Source organism: Theropithecus gelada, chromosome 15 (genome assembly GCF_003255815.1).
Source record: "Theropithecus gelada isolate Dixy chromosome 15, Tgel_1.0, whole genome shotgun sequence".
Classification (NCBI taxonomy): domain Eukaryota; kingdom Metazoa; phylum Chordata; class Mammalia; order Primates; family Cercopithecidae; genus Theropithecus; species Theropithecus gelada.
This window is the reverse complement of record NC_037683.1, coordinates 4,648,902-4,665,046: the sequence shown is the minus strand read 5'-3', so window position 1 is coordinate 4,665,046 and position 16,145 is coordinate 4,648,902. Positions and strand designations below refer to the sequence as shown.

Genomic DNA, 16,145 nt, shown 5'->3' with positions numbered 1-16,145 from the left:
CGCAACCCCGGGAAGTGGATTTTGATTTACTGGCCTTAAGGCCTCGCACCCCCTGCTCCCGAGTGCCTGGGTCCCAGGTGTCACAGCAGGACTGCCTTTGTTCCTCTCTCTCAGGACCCAGGTCCGTGGAAGGCCCCAGAGGACGCCCAGAGTCCAGGCCACTGTGAAACCTCCACTGGGAAACGGAGCACCCTGGGTGCATGAACCCTCCCACTGCCCGCCCTCGTACGGACATAAACCAACCGTCGGAGCGGCCAAAAATAGATGCACAGAATTAGGAGAAGACGCTCCATTCCTCCTGCAACCTGAGGGAGTCTTATTGCTGTCTCCCCACCGCGGGACACCCCTTCTGCTCTGCCTACAGCCCTTACGACTTAGGCCACGGAAGGCCTGGCGGTGGCAGACGAGGAGTGGGGTCTGCGTGAATGGCACAAAGAATGCACCGAGCCTTGGGGGCAGGTGGGTGGGGCTCGGCTTCCCGTGTGCAGAATAACTGATCATGACAGTGGAGCCACCTGGGGAGGCGGGCTACATGGAGGGGCAAGGACGGCGTACGCGGAGGGGCAAGGGGGTTGACACGGCAGGGCCTCCTGGCAGCACAGCCCAGCAGGCGCTACTCACCGGAGCTGGGCCTTGGGGATGAAACCATCCCGGTCGCTCCCAGCCATGCCGCTCCTGGAACACGCAGCCTTGTCCGAGGAGTTCCTGAGCAGGAATGGGGAACAGGCACCTGTCACAAAGGGCCCGATACCCCTGCACAGGGCAGAGTGCCACATCTTCGACTTTAAACCCAAGGTGCGGAGAGCAAGGAGGCCCTGACTCTTAGAACCAGGTCCCCAGCCCAGTGTTTGCAGCTACCCTCACTGCCTCACCCTGAGAACCCCTATGCACAGAATTACCACTTGCCTCGTCTGCCCTTGCCCTGAGAACCCTATCTACAGAATTACCACCTGCCCCGATCTGCCCTTGCCCCCAAAACCCCAGCTATAGAATTATCTGCCCTGATCGGCCCTTGCCCCAGGAATCTCATCTATAGACTTACCACCTGCCCCACCTGCCCTCACCCTGAGAACCTCCATCTGTAGCAATATCACCTTCCCCTATCTGCCCTCGTCCTGAGAACCCCCATCTATAGAATAGCACCTGCCCCATCTGCCCTGGCCCTGATAACCCTCATCTGTAGAATTACCATCTGCCCTGATCTGCCCTTGCCCTGAGAACCCTCCTCTTAGCAGAATTACCATCTGCTAAGGACGGAATCCCATCCCCACATAAATTCGTATGTCAAAGCCCTAACCCCGAAGTGACTGTATTTGGAGATGGGATCTTTAGGTTAAGTGAAATCATCAGGGTGGGTCCTAAGCCCATACAGCTGGAGCCCTTATAGGAGGAGGAAGTGACGCCAGGGCCCTCTCCCCGCTGCATGAGGACAGTGAGAAGGTGGCCGACTACGAGCCAGGAGAGCCCTCTCCAGGAAGCCATTGGCCGACACCTTGATCTTGGACCTCCGAGTCTCCAGAAATGTGAGAAAAAAAGGTCTGTTGAAGCCTCCCCCACCGTGGCCTTTTGCTGTAGCTGCCCTCGTGGAAAGATGCACCATACGACCCAGCAATTCCACTCCCAAGTACGCACAAGAGAACCGAGAGGAGGGTTGCAAACAAATTCTGTTCACGCATGTTCACGGAGCTCTATGCACAACCACCAAACAGGGGAGAGAACCCACGTGGCCCTCAGCGGATGAGCGAATCGAGAAAGCAGGTCTGCCTACACCGTGGAATATTATTCAGCCATAAAAAGCAACGACATTTGGACACGTTTTATGACATGGATGAACCTTGAAAACATGCTCAAGGAATGAAGCCGGACACAAAAGGTCATGTATTGGATGATTCCCTGCATACGAAGTGACCTGAACAGGCAAATCCATAGAGACCGAAAGCAGCTTAGTGGTTGCCAGGGCTGGCGGGAGGGAGATGAGGAAGGGCTGTTTACGGGGGATGGTGCTTCCCTGTGGGGTGATGAGCATGCTCTGGAACTGGATAGTGGGAATAGTTGCACAGCACTGCAAATGCACTTAATACCACCGAATTATACACTTCAGAGCAGTTAAAATGGCTCATTTCAAGATCTGCCTACTTAATCACAACAACGAATGCAATGAACACACTAGAGAAACAGAGTGGGAGATTTCTTTAAAAATAAATTTGGTTTGGGAAAAAAAAGAATACCCACTCTCGGGTTTGGAAGGGCCCCTACCCAGGGGCCACCCCCTCTGACTGGAATGAGGACCCAAGCCCAGGGCTGAGAGGGCCTCAGGGGCCGCATCTGGTTCCAGATGGGCAGCTGAGGGCCTGTCCCAATGGCACCTGCCCTCCCCTCCATCCCCGAGGTCCTGAGAAGGAGGAGGCACGCCCAAGGCCACAGCATTCATCAGTGACATGGACATGTCCTCCCCGCCCACCTGGGATTCCGAGGGGGCAGCAATTGAGGGCACAAGATCCACCCACCCCTCAGTGAACAATGGGGACATCCCATGGGCCACCTTTCCAAGGATGGAAAGTGTTCATCTCAAGAGCCCATTAAGAGAGGGCAGGCTCCCGTCTTTATAAAAGAAAGAAAGAAAACAAGCGGCTGTCAAGTGTCGCAAGAAGGCTGCTAACTAAGAAGGGAAGTCAAGGCGTGGGTGAACGAAGATTTCCCTGGGGGGCAGGGGCGTGCTTCAGCCCTTGCCAAGTTTCTTTGGTAGAGCTGCTCAGTTCTGAGGAATTCGTCTGAGCTGACTGCAAGGGGAGCAAACCCTGCATTCACCCAGGGCGGCTTCTGAACGGTCAGGACGGGCAAGGGGGTGATTACTGATCATAGGCCCGGGGGCATGCTAGGGAGACCCCAGGGCCGTGTGTGGCCTCAGATCGTAGCTGGTCCACCAAGCCAGACCAAAGGGCCAGGGCAGTCTGGGAGCCAGCCCTCTGACCACTCTGGGCTCTCCCCAGGAGGTGCAGCTAATACTGGGATCTCTCATGGGGCCAGACACTGGAGTCTCAGGTGAGGGAGGCCCCTTCTCCAGTTTAAACCGCCACCTGCTTCCTGAGCCTGCCCTCTTGCCTCCCTGCCTATCCATCTGTTCGGTAATCATCCCCCAATCACCCCAGTGCTCAGGACATAGCCCCTGTACCCCAGCAAGCAAAGCATCTAGCACAAGATGGCCGGGGAGGGGGAAGGAATGGAGACAGGGCCTGGGAACGCAGGGAAGGAGCTCCTGGGTCTTTGGGGACCAGGGGAGGGCACAGGGGCAGACCTGAGAAAGGGGCACCTGACAGTGGGTTTCACTGAATGGGTGAGTTGGAGCTCACCAGGGTAGCAGCAGACTCTACAAGCAGGAGCCCCTCTCCGGGGTATGCCGTGTTCTGGCTGCTCCCCCCACATATGACTGCATACACCCACAAGACTCCGCCCCCCAGGACCGCTGCCCTGTTGGCGTTGCTGCCAGCAGTTGGCGGGGGGCGGTTCCTGGGTGCGTGTTCCTGCTTCTCCACTAGAACGGAAGCCCCCTGGATGGGAGGGAGCCATTTCCACTTTATTCCCTAACGTCCCCGGCCCTGAGCACTGCGCCCAACACATGGGGGTGCTGGGTTACTACCTGGGGAATGACAGACACTTTGTCACTGTGCCTGACCTGCAGTTGGGGTATGCCTTGCATTTTCTGTCATCCTGCTGCCCTGAGGACGTCCCAGACCCTAGCTGCCGGCCCCCAGCAGGAGCTGTAGAGCGTCACCTCGTGCAGCGGGTCTCTCCTCATGTTGCGCCCGGCCAGCGGCTCATCGTGGGGGAAGACAACGGAGTAGTTCTTGGCGTAGGACTCATGGCTTCGCTCTCGGATCCAGCGGGGGTGGTCCGTGAGCGAGTGATGGAAGCGCCTGCCGCAGACAGGGGCACGGGTCACTGCTTTGGTGACGGCCCGTCAGGGAAAGGCTGGCCTAGGACCCAGGGCAAGCCTGGACCCTGGACCCCTCCACCAGAGTCCCCTTTGTGGCTCAGCATTGAGCGGGCCCCCAACTCTCCATTCGCCCCACACCTGGGTGAGCCTGGCTTTCTCCCCCAGAGTCACCCCACCCCAGTGGCCCTCAGTGAGTGGGCACTTCGGACAGAGGGTCCAGCCAAGGCTCTCATCCCCCATGGGGGCATGGGGCTCTGGCCTCGCTCTCCACACATTGCTGTCTGCTGCCTAGGTTCCAGTGCTGGGGAGCCGTGGCGCCCCACCCCATGACTGCGGAGGGAGCAGCCCCTGGGAGGGGTGGGCTTAGATCCCCAGAATGCTCTGGGGAGGGTCCATATAAAGGGTCTTTAAAGTTTAGCCTGGTAATGCATCAGAACATCAGTGTCCCCCTCCTTGGCAAGGGACCCCCCTTTCCATCCGCCAGCAGGGGAGTCGGGGCAAGGGTGGCCGCCTGTCCCATCAGGGCCCCCCAAGTCTGTGATTCCAAAGCTGGGCCTTGTCTGTGGGTTGGACCAGGGACCCAAGAGGTGCAGAGTCTCTGGGGCAAATCCCAGCTGTGTCTGGGGAGCAGCTGCAGAATCCAGCCCCTGGGACCAGAGACGATGCGGCTGCCATAGTTTTGGGTTTGTTCCTTCGAGGCTGGGGACCGTGTGCAGCCACTGCAGCCCCTGGTAGTGTCCAGCGCCAGCCCGGCAGGCCCCACGCTATTTCTCATGGAGCTATGGAGCTCTGTGGCCGCACCTGTGGCCTAGGCCTCTGCTGCCCCTGAGTGGGCAGAGCAGCCAGTGCCCCATGGCTTGTTCCCTGGTCTCCTCAGACCAGCCACCGCTCCTGTGGAGCTGCTGGCTGGAGTGAGACCTGGGCCCAGCTACATCAGGGCCCTGCAGCCGCCTCCCACACACAAACCTCCCTCTCAGCCCCCGGCTTTCCCAGGGCCCCGCCTCCCCCTCATGCTCCACCTGCTGGAACCTCACTCATCACTCAAGACCTGCCTCAGGTGCCACATCAGAGGCGTTTCTGTCCTCAGTGGCACCTGTCAGAGCTGATTCTTAGTCTGCACGTAATTCTGGCAAGCAGGATTTTCTGATCTGGACGGGTGGAGAGTAGAGGTGCAGACGTGAGGATTATTATTAATGATATTATCATTAACAGCTGCTGTTGCTCATGACCCCCAGCGCCAGCACAGGCCCAGAGCTGAGTGTTGCCGTGGGAGGAAATCCCTCTGTCTGCAGAGCTGCCTTCTGCACGGGACCCAGGGTTAACTCTTTCACGTGAGAGGGAAACTGAGGCTCAGAAGGGTCTCACAGGTGTTCATGGTCACACGGCAAGGCCTCGGCAAAGCCAGCCCACACCTGTGCCGGGCTATGCTGACCAGGAGCTGAAGGAGGGAGTGATGGAGCCGGTGAGGGTCTGGGTGGATTCCTGGGGGGCAGCAGTGAGGTGCACGTCGGGCGGCAGGAGCAGCGAGTGACATACAGGGGCCCAGCTGCCAGTTCTGCCTGTGAGTAAGTGGGCAGAGGGACCAGGTGGGCCCGGGCCACCCTCTTCACTTAAATAAAGAGCTACTGTTCCCTGGCTCACCTGGTCACCAAGGAATTTCCCTGAAAACACAGCCCAGCCTACATTCTGGCTCTGCCTCTATTGGGTAATGGGCCAAGCGTCCACACGCATGAGCCTCGAGTGCACTCCAGGAGGGTGGTACATTGTTCCCATTTTCCAGATGGCAAAACTGAGGCTCAGAGAAGAGGAGGGACGGACCAAGGGCCATGCAGCTGACAGATGTGGGGCTGGGGTGACTGCCTCTTATCTGATCTCAAAAGGAACTCACGTGCAGGGCAGCTGCCACGGCCTGGAAGCTGCGTGGTGCCCGGCCAGCCCTGGGACCCTCATGCACAGCCTGGAGGCCAGACAGGCCCTGGACCCAGGGAGGGCCCTGGCTGCCTGGTCTCCCGGGACACCCCCTCGCTGTGCGTGCCTCCCATGTGTAAGATGAAGGACGACCCAGGCATGTTCTGGCTCTGGCCTTAGGGGAGCAATCAGGAGTCTCTGGGCAGGGGAAAGCTCTGTTCTGGTGCCGGCGTGCTCTGTTCACTTTCTTTTCTAGGTCTTTCAACGACTCTCTCAGGCACCTCCTTCCTCTCCTTGCTGTGTCTCTCTCCCGAGGGTCTGTGTCTTGTGTCTGTCCCCGGGCACAGGCCCGAGGTAGCAGAGCATCACATGAGTGCTACAGCCCCTGGGGGCTGGCGGCTGGTCCTGCTGGTGGCAGCCGTCCACCCTGGCACACTGAAGGGGTTTGGAAGCCCCACATCAGTGATGGCTGAGCTGAGGATGGCATTAGCCTATGTGTCCTGGGTGCCACCAGCCAGGCTGCTTGGCAGGGGTCTGGGACCAACAGGGTGGGTGCTCCTCCCCCTGCTGTACTCCAGCTCTCAGGGGCTCCCCATCTGTTCCCTTGGCTCCCAGCCCCAGAGCAGCCCATGGCACACTGCCACCAAAGTCCCAGTGATGGAAGGAAGACAGCTGACCCAGGGAGGCCCAGGCCTGTTCCCAACTTGCCAGGGGCCGCCTCAGGGCCTCTGCCAGCCCATGAGCAAACATCCTGCCTGCTGAGTGCGGGACTAGGCCCCGGGTCAGGAGCTGGGCGGGCTGGGCAGATCCATTTTGCAGCCAAGGACACAGAGGCACAGAGAGGACACACAGAGCCACTGGGTGGAACCCTAGCTGGTCGGGTTCCCGAGTTGGAGTCCCCAAGGGAGGCCAGGGCACAAGGACTGTCCTGCCTGGGGAGGGAGCTGGGTCCCTACCTGGCTCTGGTTCAAAAGTCAGGTGACTTTAGGAAAGTCACCTCCATTTTGCTGTTTGTAGCAGGGGCGACCTGAACTGGCCCTTCCTTGAAGTCCTTTACAGCTTTATCATTTCCAGAACATTCCTCTCTTGGGAAAGTGCAGGGGCACAGGCCCAGACGGGCTCTGAGTCAGCCAGAGGAGGCTTCACTGTGTCAGGCGCCATGGAGGGGTGGCAACTGGGGGACCTCAGTGTAACTGTCTCCGTGGGGTCAGACATTCCCCCTGACAGTGGGTGTAATGTCCTCATCAGGCCAGAAAGGACTAAGTCAGCAGAGGTGAGGGGCACACTGAGCTGAGCCAGGCCTTCTCCCTGCGGAGCCCACCCCACCTACTGCCTCCCCAGGGAGGCCATCCACCAGCAGCAGCCGGGAGCAGAGCGGGCTGGAGAGACCTGGAGGCCGGCCTCCCTCCACGCGGCCCTGCTTCGCCACCCCTCAATGCATGGGGTGCGGCCCGGGCCACAGGCCCTGCTGTGTGGGTCAGAGAGGCCACTGCCATGGGGATGAGACACAGGAAGAGCCTCTCTCCTTGCTGGGGAGCGCCTGCACCACCGTCCTGTGCTCTGCAAGAGATGGCCGTGACTGGCAGAAGGCCATCGGGATAGGCTGCCGTCACCGGCTCTGGCTGTCAGCACCCCGGTCCATGCCTCAGCTGGGGATGACTTAGTGTTCCTGTGTGCGGACCCCATGCTGGGCGCCTCAACAGCACAAATGTCCTCCCTGCTCCCGAAACCTCTGCAGCCCCTCCCCACCACCCTGCGTTATAGACGAGGAAGTGGCTTGCACCGAGTCTCATTCCTGGCCGCTTTGTCAGTGTACGATTGAACGGGACAGCCAAGGCTGCCTGGGTGCAAGCCGCGGCACACACAGTCATCACAGTTTTCCCAGCTCAGCCCTGCTCCCTCCTGCCCCCAGGCCTCGGTCTCCCCATCTGTGAGGGGATGATGCCATCCCATTGATGACTCCAGAGCTGTCCAGGGGCTCAGGCAGGACCCTGGGACAAGAGATCTTGGAAGCTGTAAAGGGGCGTGGACCTGCCCCCCGGCCACCCCCTCAGCACTGCCCACCTTCTGCTGGTGGCCTTCCTCCCTCACTGCTGCCTCTTCCAGGAAGCCACCTGGATTTCAGGGAAGGCTCCTTTCTAAGTAGCCCTCGCTGTTTACCCCACCCCACCTCTCCTGAGTGGCGGGCTCTGCCCTTAGGTCCCAGTGGACACTTACCTGATGTCATAGCCATGCATGTCCTTCTCCGGGCGCCCATGGATGATCCAGTGGGCCAGCTCCTGTCCACAGCCACCACCCAGCATCATTCCTGGCAGAAAGAGAAGTGCAGGGCTGCGGTCTGCCCCCTAGGGTCCCCCACCTATGTCCAATCCCATGCCCCCATCTCCACGGACAGCACAGACACTCCAAGCCCTGCTTTCCCCAAACCTGGGGTGCTACACGCCTCCCGACTGGACTGCTGCCAGACTGGAGCCTGGCAAAGGTGCACTTTCTGGGAAGCAGGAGCGGCTGGACTCTCCAGCCTCTCTTGTCCCCACCACTGTCGGCGGCCACAGGGCTCCTGTGCCCACCTCCCCCAGAGCTCTGGGAATGGCAGGACCACCCTCTTGGGGGCCAGGAGGACTGCTGCCTGGACTCACCTGCGCTGTTGAAGCCGCAGCCCAGGAAGAACCCTCGGAGCTCAGGTGCCTCCCCCATCAGGGGCTTGTGGTCGGGCGTGAAGGATTCTGAAAGGGAGAGAGAGGCCCAGAGTCCCTTGCGGTGCACGCACTCTTGGGGTGGGGTCTTCCCAGAGAGGAGTGATCAGGCAGGGGTCTGCAGGTGCCCCTCCCCCCAAACCCTCTACCCCTTCTAGGCCCTGTTCAGTGCCACTTCCTCATGGGGGCCTCCCCGCTGGCTCCTGCCCTTGTTCTCCGAGCCCCTCCATGTGTGCTGCCAGAACCAGCAGACGGTGACCTGGCTGGGTTCTGCCTGGTGGGGTCCGGCTCTGTCTTGTGACCTTTGTCCTGCCGACAAGGAGCCCTTCTCTGACCCTGGAGACCACGCCGCGGCTCCCCCACTGCACCAGCGTCCTGCTGTGTCCCTGCCAGAGACTTGTCACTCCTGCCCACTGGACCTTGAGAGGGCAGGGACCAGTTTTCTCACTGCACATCCCCCGGCCTAGCACAGGGTCAGAGCCCAGCAAGTGCAGGTGCTTGATAAATGTCTGTTGAGCCAACAAAGGATCCGAAGTTCTGCGCGGGAGGAGACCAATGTCCTGCTCCGGCGGTCACCGCTGAGCCTCAGACAGAGGCCAGGACACGGTGGGACAGGAACCCTGGCTCTCTGTGGCCACAGTCCTGGATTCAAACCCTGCTTCACTCCGTCCTAGCTGTGTGGCATTGGACGAGTCACTTTGTCTCTCTGAGCAAGGCTTAGTGTCCTCGTCTATAAAACTGGGATAGCAGAAGCTCCTTCAGAGGGCTGTGTGCTCGCCAGCCTACAGACATTCATGTCCTGGGCCTGGCCCTGGGAGGCAGTGCTGAGCAGCACATGTCCCAGCCCTCGAGGAGCTGACGGAGGGAGGGAGCGAATACTTACATAAGCAAAAAACAGACGTTCTGGTAAAGAAAATACGAGGAGCTGAGGGCCACGCGTCACAGACGTGCCGGCTGCTGCTGTTGGCGCCCTAGCACCACCCCGTGTTAGATTCTAGATGAGGAAGCAGCCGGCCCTGGCCTGAGGGACCCCAGGGCAGCAAGTCTGGTGGGCCATCCTCTGCATGCAGACCAGAAGCAAGCACCGTCCTGCTCCCTGGAGGGCAATCAGGGCCCCCACGCTAGGAGCTGAGGGGGCAGAGAGCCACGGGGAGCCTGGGCTGAGAGCCTGGCCAGGAGAGGCAGATCTCTTAGGCAGAGCCCTAGGTGGAGGGCCTGGGTTATCAGGGCAGAGGGCAGAGGCCGGAGCAGCCATCTGGGTGAGAGACAAGGAAGACTTCAGAGAAGATGATGATGAGGCAGAAAGAGTGAGCTGAGGCTGGGTGCAGTGGCTCACGCCCGTAATCCCAGTACTTTGGGAGGCCAAGGCAGGTGGATGTCTGGAGCCCAGTTCAGGACCAGCCTGAGCAACATAGTGAGACGGGATCTCTACCAAAAAATCAAAAAATCAGCCAGATGTGGTGGAGTGAGCCTGTAATTCCAGCTACTTGGGAGGTAGAGAAGGGAAGATGGATGGCTTGAGCCCAGGATGTCGAGGCTGCAGGGAGCCACAATCGCACCACTGCACTCCAGCCTGGGTAACACAGCAAGACCTTTTAAAAAAGGGGGTGGGGGAGGTAACCTGGGCTGGGTTTGGGGATGGCCCAGGGAGCACTTTGGGAGGGCTGGAACTATTTCCAGGCCCAGAGCGGGCAGGAAAGAAGCTCTGAACAACCTCACAGGGCATCTGCGGGGAGCGCTAACAAGAGCTAGCAGAGGGGCAGCCGCAGGGAACAAGGGTCTCTTGGATGTTTCACAAATGACTCAGGCGGGTTGAGCAACCCGAGGACGCATGGGACCTCCAGGCAGCATGGCCAGGGGCCAGGCCTGCGGCTCCCACCCTGACCTTGGTGAGCTCCACCATCCTGGAATGAGAGCTCTGCCTGCCCTCTGGGGCGCTCCCTAAGTCACGGGGGCCTGGGACTTCCCTGCTCTTTTCTGGAGGCCAAAGGCCATTGGCCATGCCTGGCAAGGAGAAATGCTGATTCCCCACCAGTCTCCCATCCAGCCGACAGACCAGATCCAAGATGTCCTCGCCTGCACATCTTCCCCAGAATAGGGCCTCGTGGGGAGTACCGGCTCCCCAGGCTAATTAAAACGAGACAGAGGAAGAGAAAGAGAGAGATAGACAGAGAGACGCCTGGGGTTATCTGTGCTCCTGGGATTCTTCCGGGCCTGTGTTTCTCGCTGCCAGACCCACGCAAGCTGGGGGGGGTTGCAGGGGTGGGGGCAGTGAGTCACGGTCGTGTGCTCCCACCCTGCACGCTGCCCCAGTCCCTGGGGCTCCATCTGCTTCTCCCTGGGGCTGCACTTCGCATGGAGCCTAATCCATGAAAGTAGCCCCTGCCGGCGGCTGAGCCCATGCTGAGCGTGCCAGGACACATGGGGCTGGACTCTCCGGGGGGCCACAGCCCTTCTGTGCTGGGACTCTTCCCTGTCTTTAAGGTTGTCGTCCGCTCCCTGCATGGCCCGTGGAAGTCCCTGGGCCCCCCGCTTCGTGCCGCCCCACTCTACTCAAATGCTCTCTACAGCTGCTGGCCCTGACCCACGCCCTGCACCGCCCTGTGGCTTCTCGTCCCTAGGCCACCCTGCCAAGCCGGTGCTCCGTCACCATCTCCCAGATGCACCTACTCCGGAGGGCACCCACTCCAGTGCCCTTCACTCAAGGCACAGAGGGACTCACCAGGCTTCTGACACTAAGTTTCCCTGGGGGCAACACTGTGTTTCTCTGAACCTCTCTCCCAGCCCTGAAGCGGGGCCAGAGCTCCCCCTACCAGGAAGCAGTGGGGAACACCCGTGTGATTCTGCTGGAACCCCGATGTGGGCGAATCTCTGTGCCCACCTGCTGCTCCCCTGCCCAGATCACGTATCCGCGGCAGGCCCAGCACCGACTCGCCCTCCAGGGCTGGGCTGGGCTGCCCCCGCTCCTGGCCGCCCGTGTGTGTCCTCAGGCTGTGGCCACCCAGCCACTCCATGCCTCCTGTCAGAGCACCCACCCACAGGCTGTGGTCAGTGACTTGCATTGGGTCTCCCCTGCCAGAAGGAGGGCGCTGGCCTGAGTGGGCCTGCCTCGGGCACAAACGAGGTGCCACTTAATGTAGAATGAATGCCCTCATGAAGGAACGCTGGTGCTCTGGGGTCACTGGTAGCTCCCGGGCTGCCCCACACTCAGCTTGGGGACATCTGGCTCAAAGTCCTGTGGCTATAAATACCAGGGTGCCAAGGCCAGCTCCAGCCCCTCCTGCCTCCCAGAGAGGGCACCTTTGCCAGGGCCCAGGCCAGCAGCCTCAGCCCCACACCCGCCCCCTGGGGTAGAGCCTTCCGGGCTCCCCAGGCCAGCAGGGTGGGGCAGGGCTGCGCTATGCTGTGGATGACCCACGTGGGGCATCTGGGAGTTGAGCCCACCTTTTTGCTCCCGCCTCCTCCAGCTCAGTTCTCCTGGGGCCAGCGAGGAGGGCCAGAATTAGGGGAATCTTGGCACAAGAGCCTTCCCCGCTGAGCTGGCCTCCGGGTGCAAGCCGCCAAGAACAGTGGGGAGGCCAGCAGCATGGGGTCCTGGCCAGGGCAGTGCTCTCTGGGAGCAGTGGGGGCTGGGGCTGGAGGCAGAACTGGGACTCACAGCTGTATAAGCCTTGCATCAGGGAAGGTCTCAGCCCTTCCACTCCTCACTCAGCCTCACACGGTGCTGGGATGCGGCCCGCTATTCCCATTTTACAGATGAAAACACAGAATTCCAGGGAAAAGTGGAGTCTAGGGATGAAGAAGCCCAGGTGGGGAAGCCAGGACGAGTCACACTTGAGGCAGGAAGAGGCCCTGGCCTCGTGCTTGGGGCAGATGGTGGCCCTCACGAAGCCCAGGCCTCTCGCCCGTATTGAGGAATAAAGGCCACCCCTAGCACCCAGGGCTGCTGGAGTCATGCAGCCAGAGGGCCCGGGGACAGCCCTGGATCCCCTGTGGGACACAGGCTGACCTCAAGGGGCATCACTACCAATAGTCGTCAGACGAAAAGACCCACGGATGCCCACCCCAGCTCCAAGGCTCTCACTCACCAGGGCCACAGACCGTGGACTTGATTCCTGTCTTCTCCAGCACGGGGACCCGGTTGATGGCACCTTCAATGTGCTGGGTGAACACCTCCCAGTCCAGGTCAAAGAGGCCGAAGGCAAACTTGTCTGACACCTGCCAAGGCAGCGCAGGGGGAGTCTCCTTTATCCCCAAGAAGGCCATGCGTCCCCATGCAAAACCTGCCTTGTGATGGCTGCCAGGCCAGCCTCTGCTGAATCAGATGCGTTAGAGGGCTGGTGGTCACCCACACGTCCCGGCAGTTTGTCTCCCCTACCCACCAACCCATCAGCAAGGCCTGTCTGCTCCCCCTCCCCACCCCGGCCCAGGCCTCCACCCACTCGGCCCTTGATGGTTGCTGTGGCCTCTGGCCAGTCACCCTATTCCCCACCCTCCCTCAGTCCACTCCCCTAGATCCCACCATGCCCCTTCCCTACTCACAAGCCTCTTCTGGCCCCCTGCAGCTCATAATGGTCCCAAAGTCCTGCGTGTACCAGCCTGCCTACCTCTACCACTGGGCCCGCCACCCTGACTTCCCGCGGCTCTTTGGGAAGAGCAAAGCTTGTTTGAGCTCAAGGCCTTCATCCCTCAGTGGGGCAGTTCTTCGCCCAGATCTGGTACGCTGGTTTGTGGTCTCAGTACGGGGTTCTACTTGGATGTCCCCTCCCTAAAAAACCCTGCCCTGACTACCCATCTAGAGGATATCCTTCTGCTCTAGTCTCTCTAGGCTGATCCTTAACCTGCTAATTTTATTCAGTGCATGATCACCTTCCAGAATTTCATTCCTTATTTGTTTGTTTGTTTGTAACAGAGTCTCGCTCTGTCGCCCAGGCTGCAGCGTAGTGGTGTGATCTCGGCTCACTGCAACCTTCGTCTCCTCGGTTCAAGTGACTCTTGAACCCAGGCCTCCCAAGTAGCTGGGATTACAGGTGCCCGCCACTACTCCTGGCTAATTTTTGTATTTTCAGTAGAGACGGGATTTCACCATATTGGCCGGGCTGGCCTCAGACTCCTGACCTCAGGTGATCCACCCGCCTCAGCCTCCCGTAGTGCTGGGATTACAGGTGTGAGTCATCTTGCCCAGCCGTTTGTTTGTTTATTGTATGTCTCCCCACCAAAATACAGGCATCCAAAGTCAGGGACTTTCATCTTCGTTTCCCTCTTTCTCCAGAAATTAAAGCAGTTTTTAGCCCAAAGTAGCCACTCAGTAATTCCATGTGTGGACTAAATGCATACACACATAGAACGGGGCTGCAGGGCTGCCCTAACCCCAGAAGCTGCCCAGGGAACAGCCCAGGCCAGGGGAGATGTTGTTGTAGCAGCTGGCTGGGAGGGCAGTGTCATTTGCTGAAGGACATGGGACTTGTGTGCTCTCATGCCCTTCTGAGGTCATCACTGCACACTGTGCAGCCCTTCACTGTTGATGTTTTGAGGCAAAGCCCTCCAGCTGCCCCAGTTCTGGATTTGACTGCCTGCCAGGACCCTCAGGGTAAGAGCAAGATGGCTTTGAGCTTGGTGGGGCCAGGGGACCTGCCACTTCTCGGGTGTTCCTCTGAGGAGCTTCAGGAGGCTGGTCTTCCTGAAAGAAGCCCTCTCGATGCTGAGATGCAGCCCTGACTCCCTCCCATTATCCCAGGGCCCTGGCATCTTACCTCCTCCCAAAAGATGGGGTTGGCCTCATAGCCACCCACAGACAAGGCATCCCCTTGGAGGCGGAGGTAGACAGAGGCATCGTGATCACGGACGTTGGGCATGTTCTGGAAGGCAGAGAGAGAGGCTTTGGCATCGGCCAGAACTGGGTGGGGACTTGGTTCCCCATGCCCCATGGTGGGCCAGCACCTCCACCCAGGGTCACCGGCCCAAGATGGTCCTCCTCATTACAGGACCCTGAGGACAGGGTGGACACGGGGTCTCGAGTTACACACAGTGAACGGGTCACTGCCATTCAAGCCTCTCCTTCCCCAAATCCCACAAAATAACAGCAAAAGGGGAAGAAGGAAGAAGGAATGGATGGAGGAAGAGAGCGAGGGAGGGAGGGAAGCAAAACGTATAACCCACAAAGATGAGAGAATAGGCAGAGGCAATAGCAGAGGATGGATGGGAGATTCCAACCAACCCTGGAGGATGCAGAGTAGATGGAGGAGCGGTGAGCCTTAGCTGGGGCTGGAGGAGAGGGAGACTGAGCAAGACAAGCCAGTGTGCCCCTCCTGCCTCCTCTTGAATCTTCAGAGCTACCCCAGGTTCTTCTGCAGGGGGTAATGTGCTTGCTCATGTATGGAAGGATCTTCCCCTGGAGATGTGGGTCCTGAGAGGCTCCAGACGTGGGGAGAGTGGACTGCCATCCCCCCCCCCCCATAGAAGATTAGAGACTCTTCTGTGAGACACTGAGAGGCCCAGTGAAGGCTTGAGATGCTGACACCAGGGTCCCCCTAAAAGAGAAGGGCTTGCTGCCCAACCTTCCTGAGAGGCTCTCCAGTCCTCCCCTCCAAGCCTCCAGTCAGACTGCTGCTCACTCTCTCATAAAAATAAAACCACAGAGTCAGACACGGTGGTTCACACTTGTAATCCCAGCACTTTGGGAGGCTGAAGCAGGCAGATCACGAGGTCAGGAGATCGAGACCATCCTGGCTAACATGGTGAAACCTAGTCTCTACGAAAAATACAAAAAATTAGCCGGGCATGGTGGTGGGCACCTGTAGCCCCAGCTATTCGGGAAGCTGAGGCAGGAGAATGACGTGAACCCAGGAGATAGACCTTGCAGTGAGCTGAGATCACGCCACTGTACTCCAGTCTGGAAGACAGAGCGAGACTCCATCTCAAAATAAATAAATAAATAAATTAATTAATTTAATTTAATTTAATTTAATTAAACCACAGCCCAGGTGCAGTGGCTCATGCCTGTAATCCCAGCACTTTGGAAGGCCAAGGCGGGTGGATCACCTGAGGTCAGAAGTTCAAAACTAGCCTGGCCAACATGGTGAAACCCCATCTCTACTAAAAATACAAAAAATTAGCCAGGTTTGGTGGCACGTGGCTGTAATCCCAGCTACTCAGGAGGCTGAGACATGAGAATCTCTTGAACCTGGGAGGCGAGGGTTGCAGTGAGCCAAGATTGCGCCATTGCACTCCAGCCTGGGCAACAAGAGTGAAACTCTGTCTCATAAATAAATAACCACAAACCACAACAAGAACATCAGGAATGGCCGGGCGCGGTGGCTCAAGCCTGTAATCCCAGCACTTTGGGAGGCCGAGACGGGTGGATCACGAGGTCAGGAGATCGAGACCATCCTGGCTAACACGGTGAAACCCCGTCTCTACTAAAAATACAAAAAACTAGCCGGGCGAGGTGGCGGGCGCCTGTAGTCCCAGCTACTCCGGAGGCTGAGGCAGGAGAATGGCAGGAACCCGGGAGGCGGAGCTTGCAGTGAGCTGAGATCCGGCCACTGCACTCCAGCCCGGGCTACAGAGCAAAACTCCGTCTCAAAAAAAAAAAAAAAAAAAAAAAA

General features: G+C 59.1%; 1 protein-coding gene across 2 annotated transcripts in view; it reads right to left on the bottom strand.

Moving 5' to 3' along the window:
* Positions 1-16,145, bottom strand: part of SARDH (sarcosine dehydrogenase) — a 75,663-nt gene that overhangs the window by 41,635 nt on the left and 17,883 nt on the right. For both annotated transcript variants that reach the window (XM_025360457.1, XM_025360456.1), the window contains exons 7-12: positions 14,292-14,396; positions 12,627-12,756; positions 8,482-8,568; positions 8,060-8,150; positions 3,773-3,914; positions 622-705 (exon numbers count right to left, since the gene is read on the bottom strand). In XM_025360457.1, the coding sequence (XP_025216242.1) occupies positions 622-705; positions 3,773-3,914; positions 8,060-8,150; positions 8,482-8,568; positions 12,627-12,756; positions 14,292-14,396 (639 nt within the window). The remainder of the gene's footprint in view (positions 1-621; positions 706-3,772; positions 3,915-8,059; positions 8,151-8,481; positions 8,569-12,626; positions 12,757-14,291; positions 14,397-16,145) is intronic.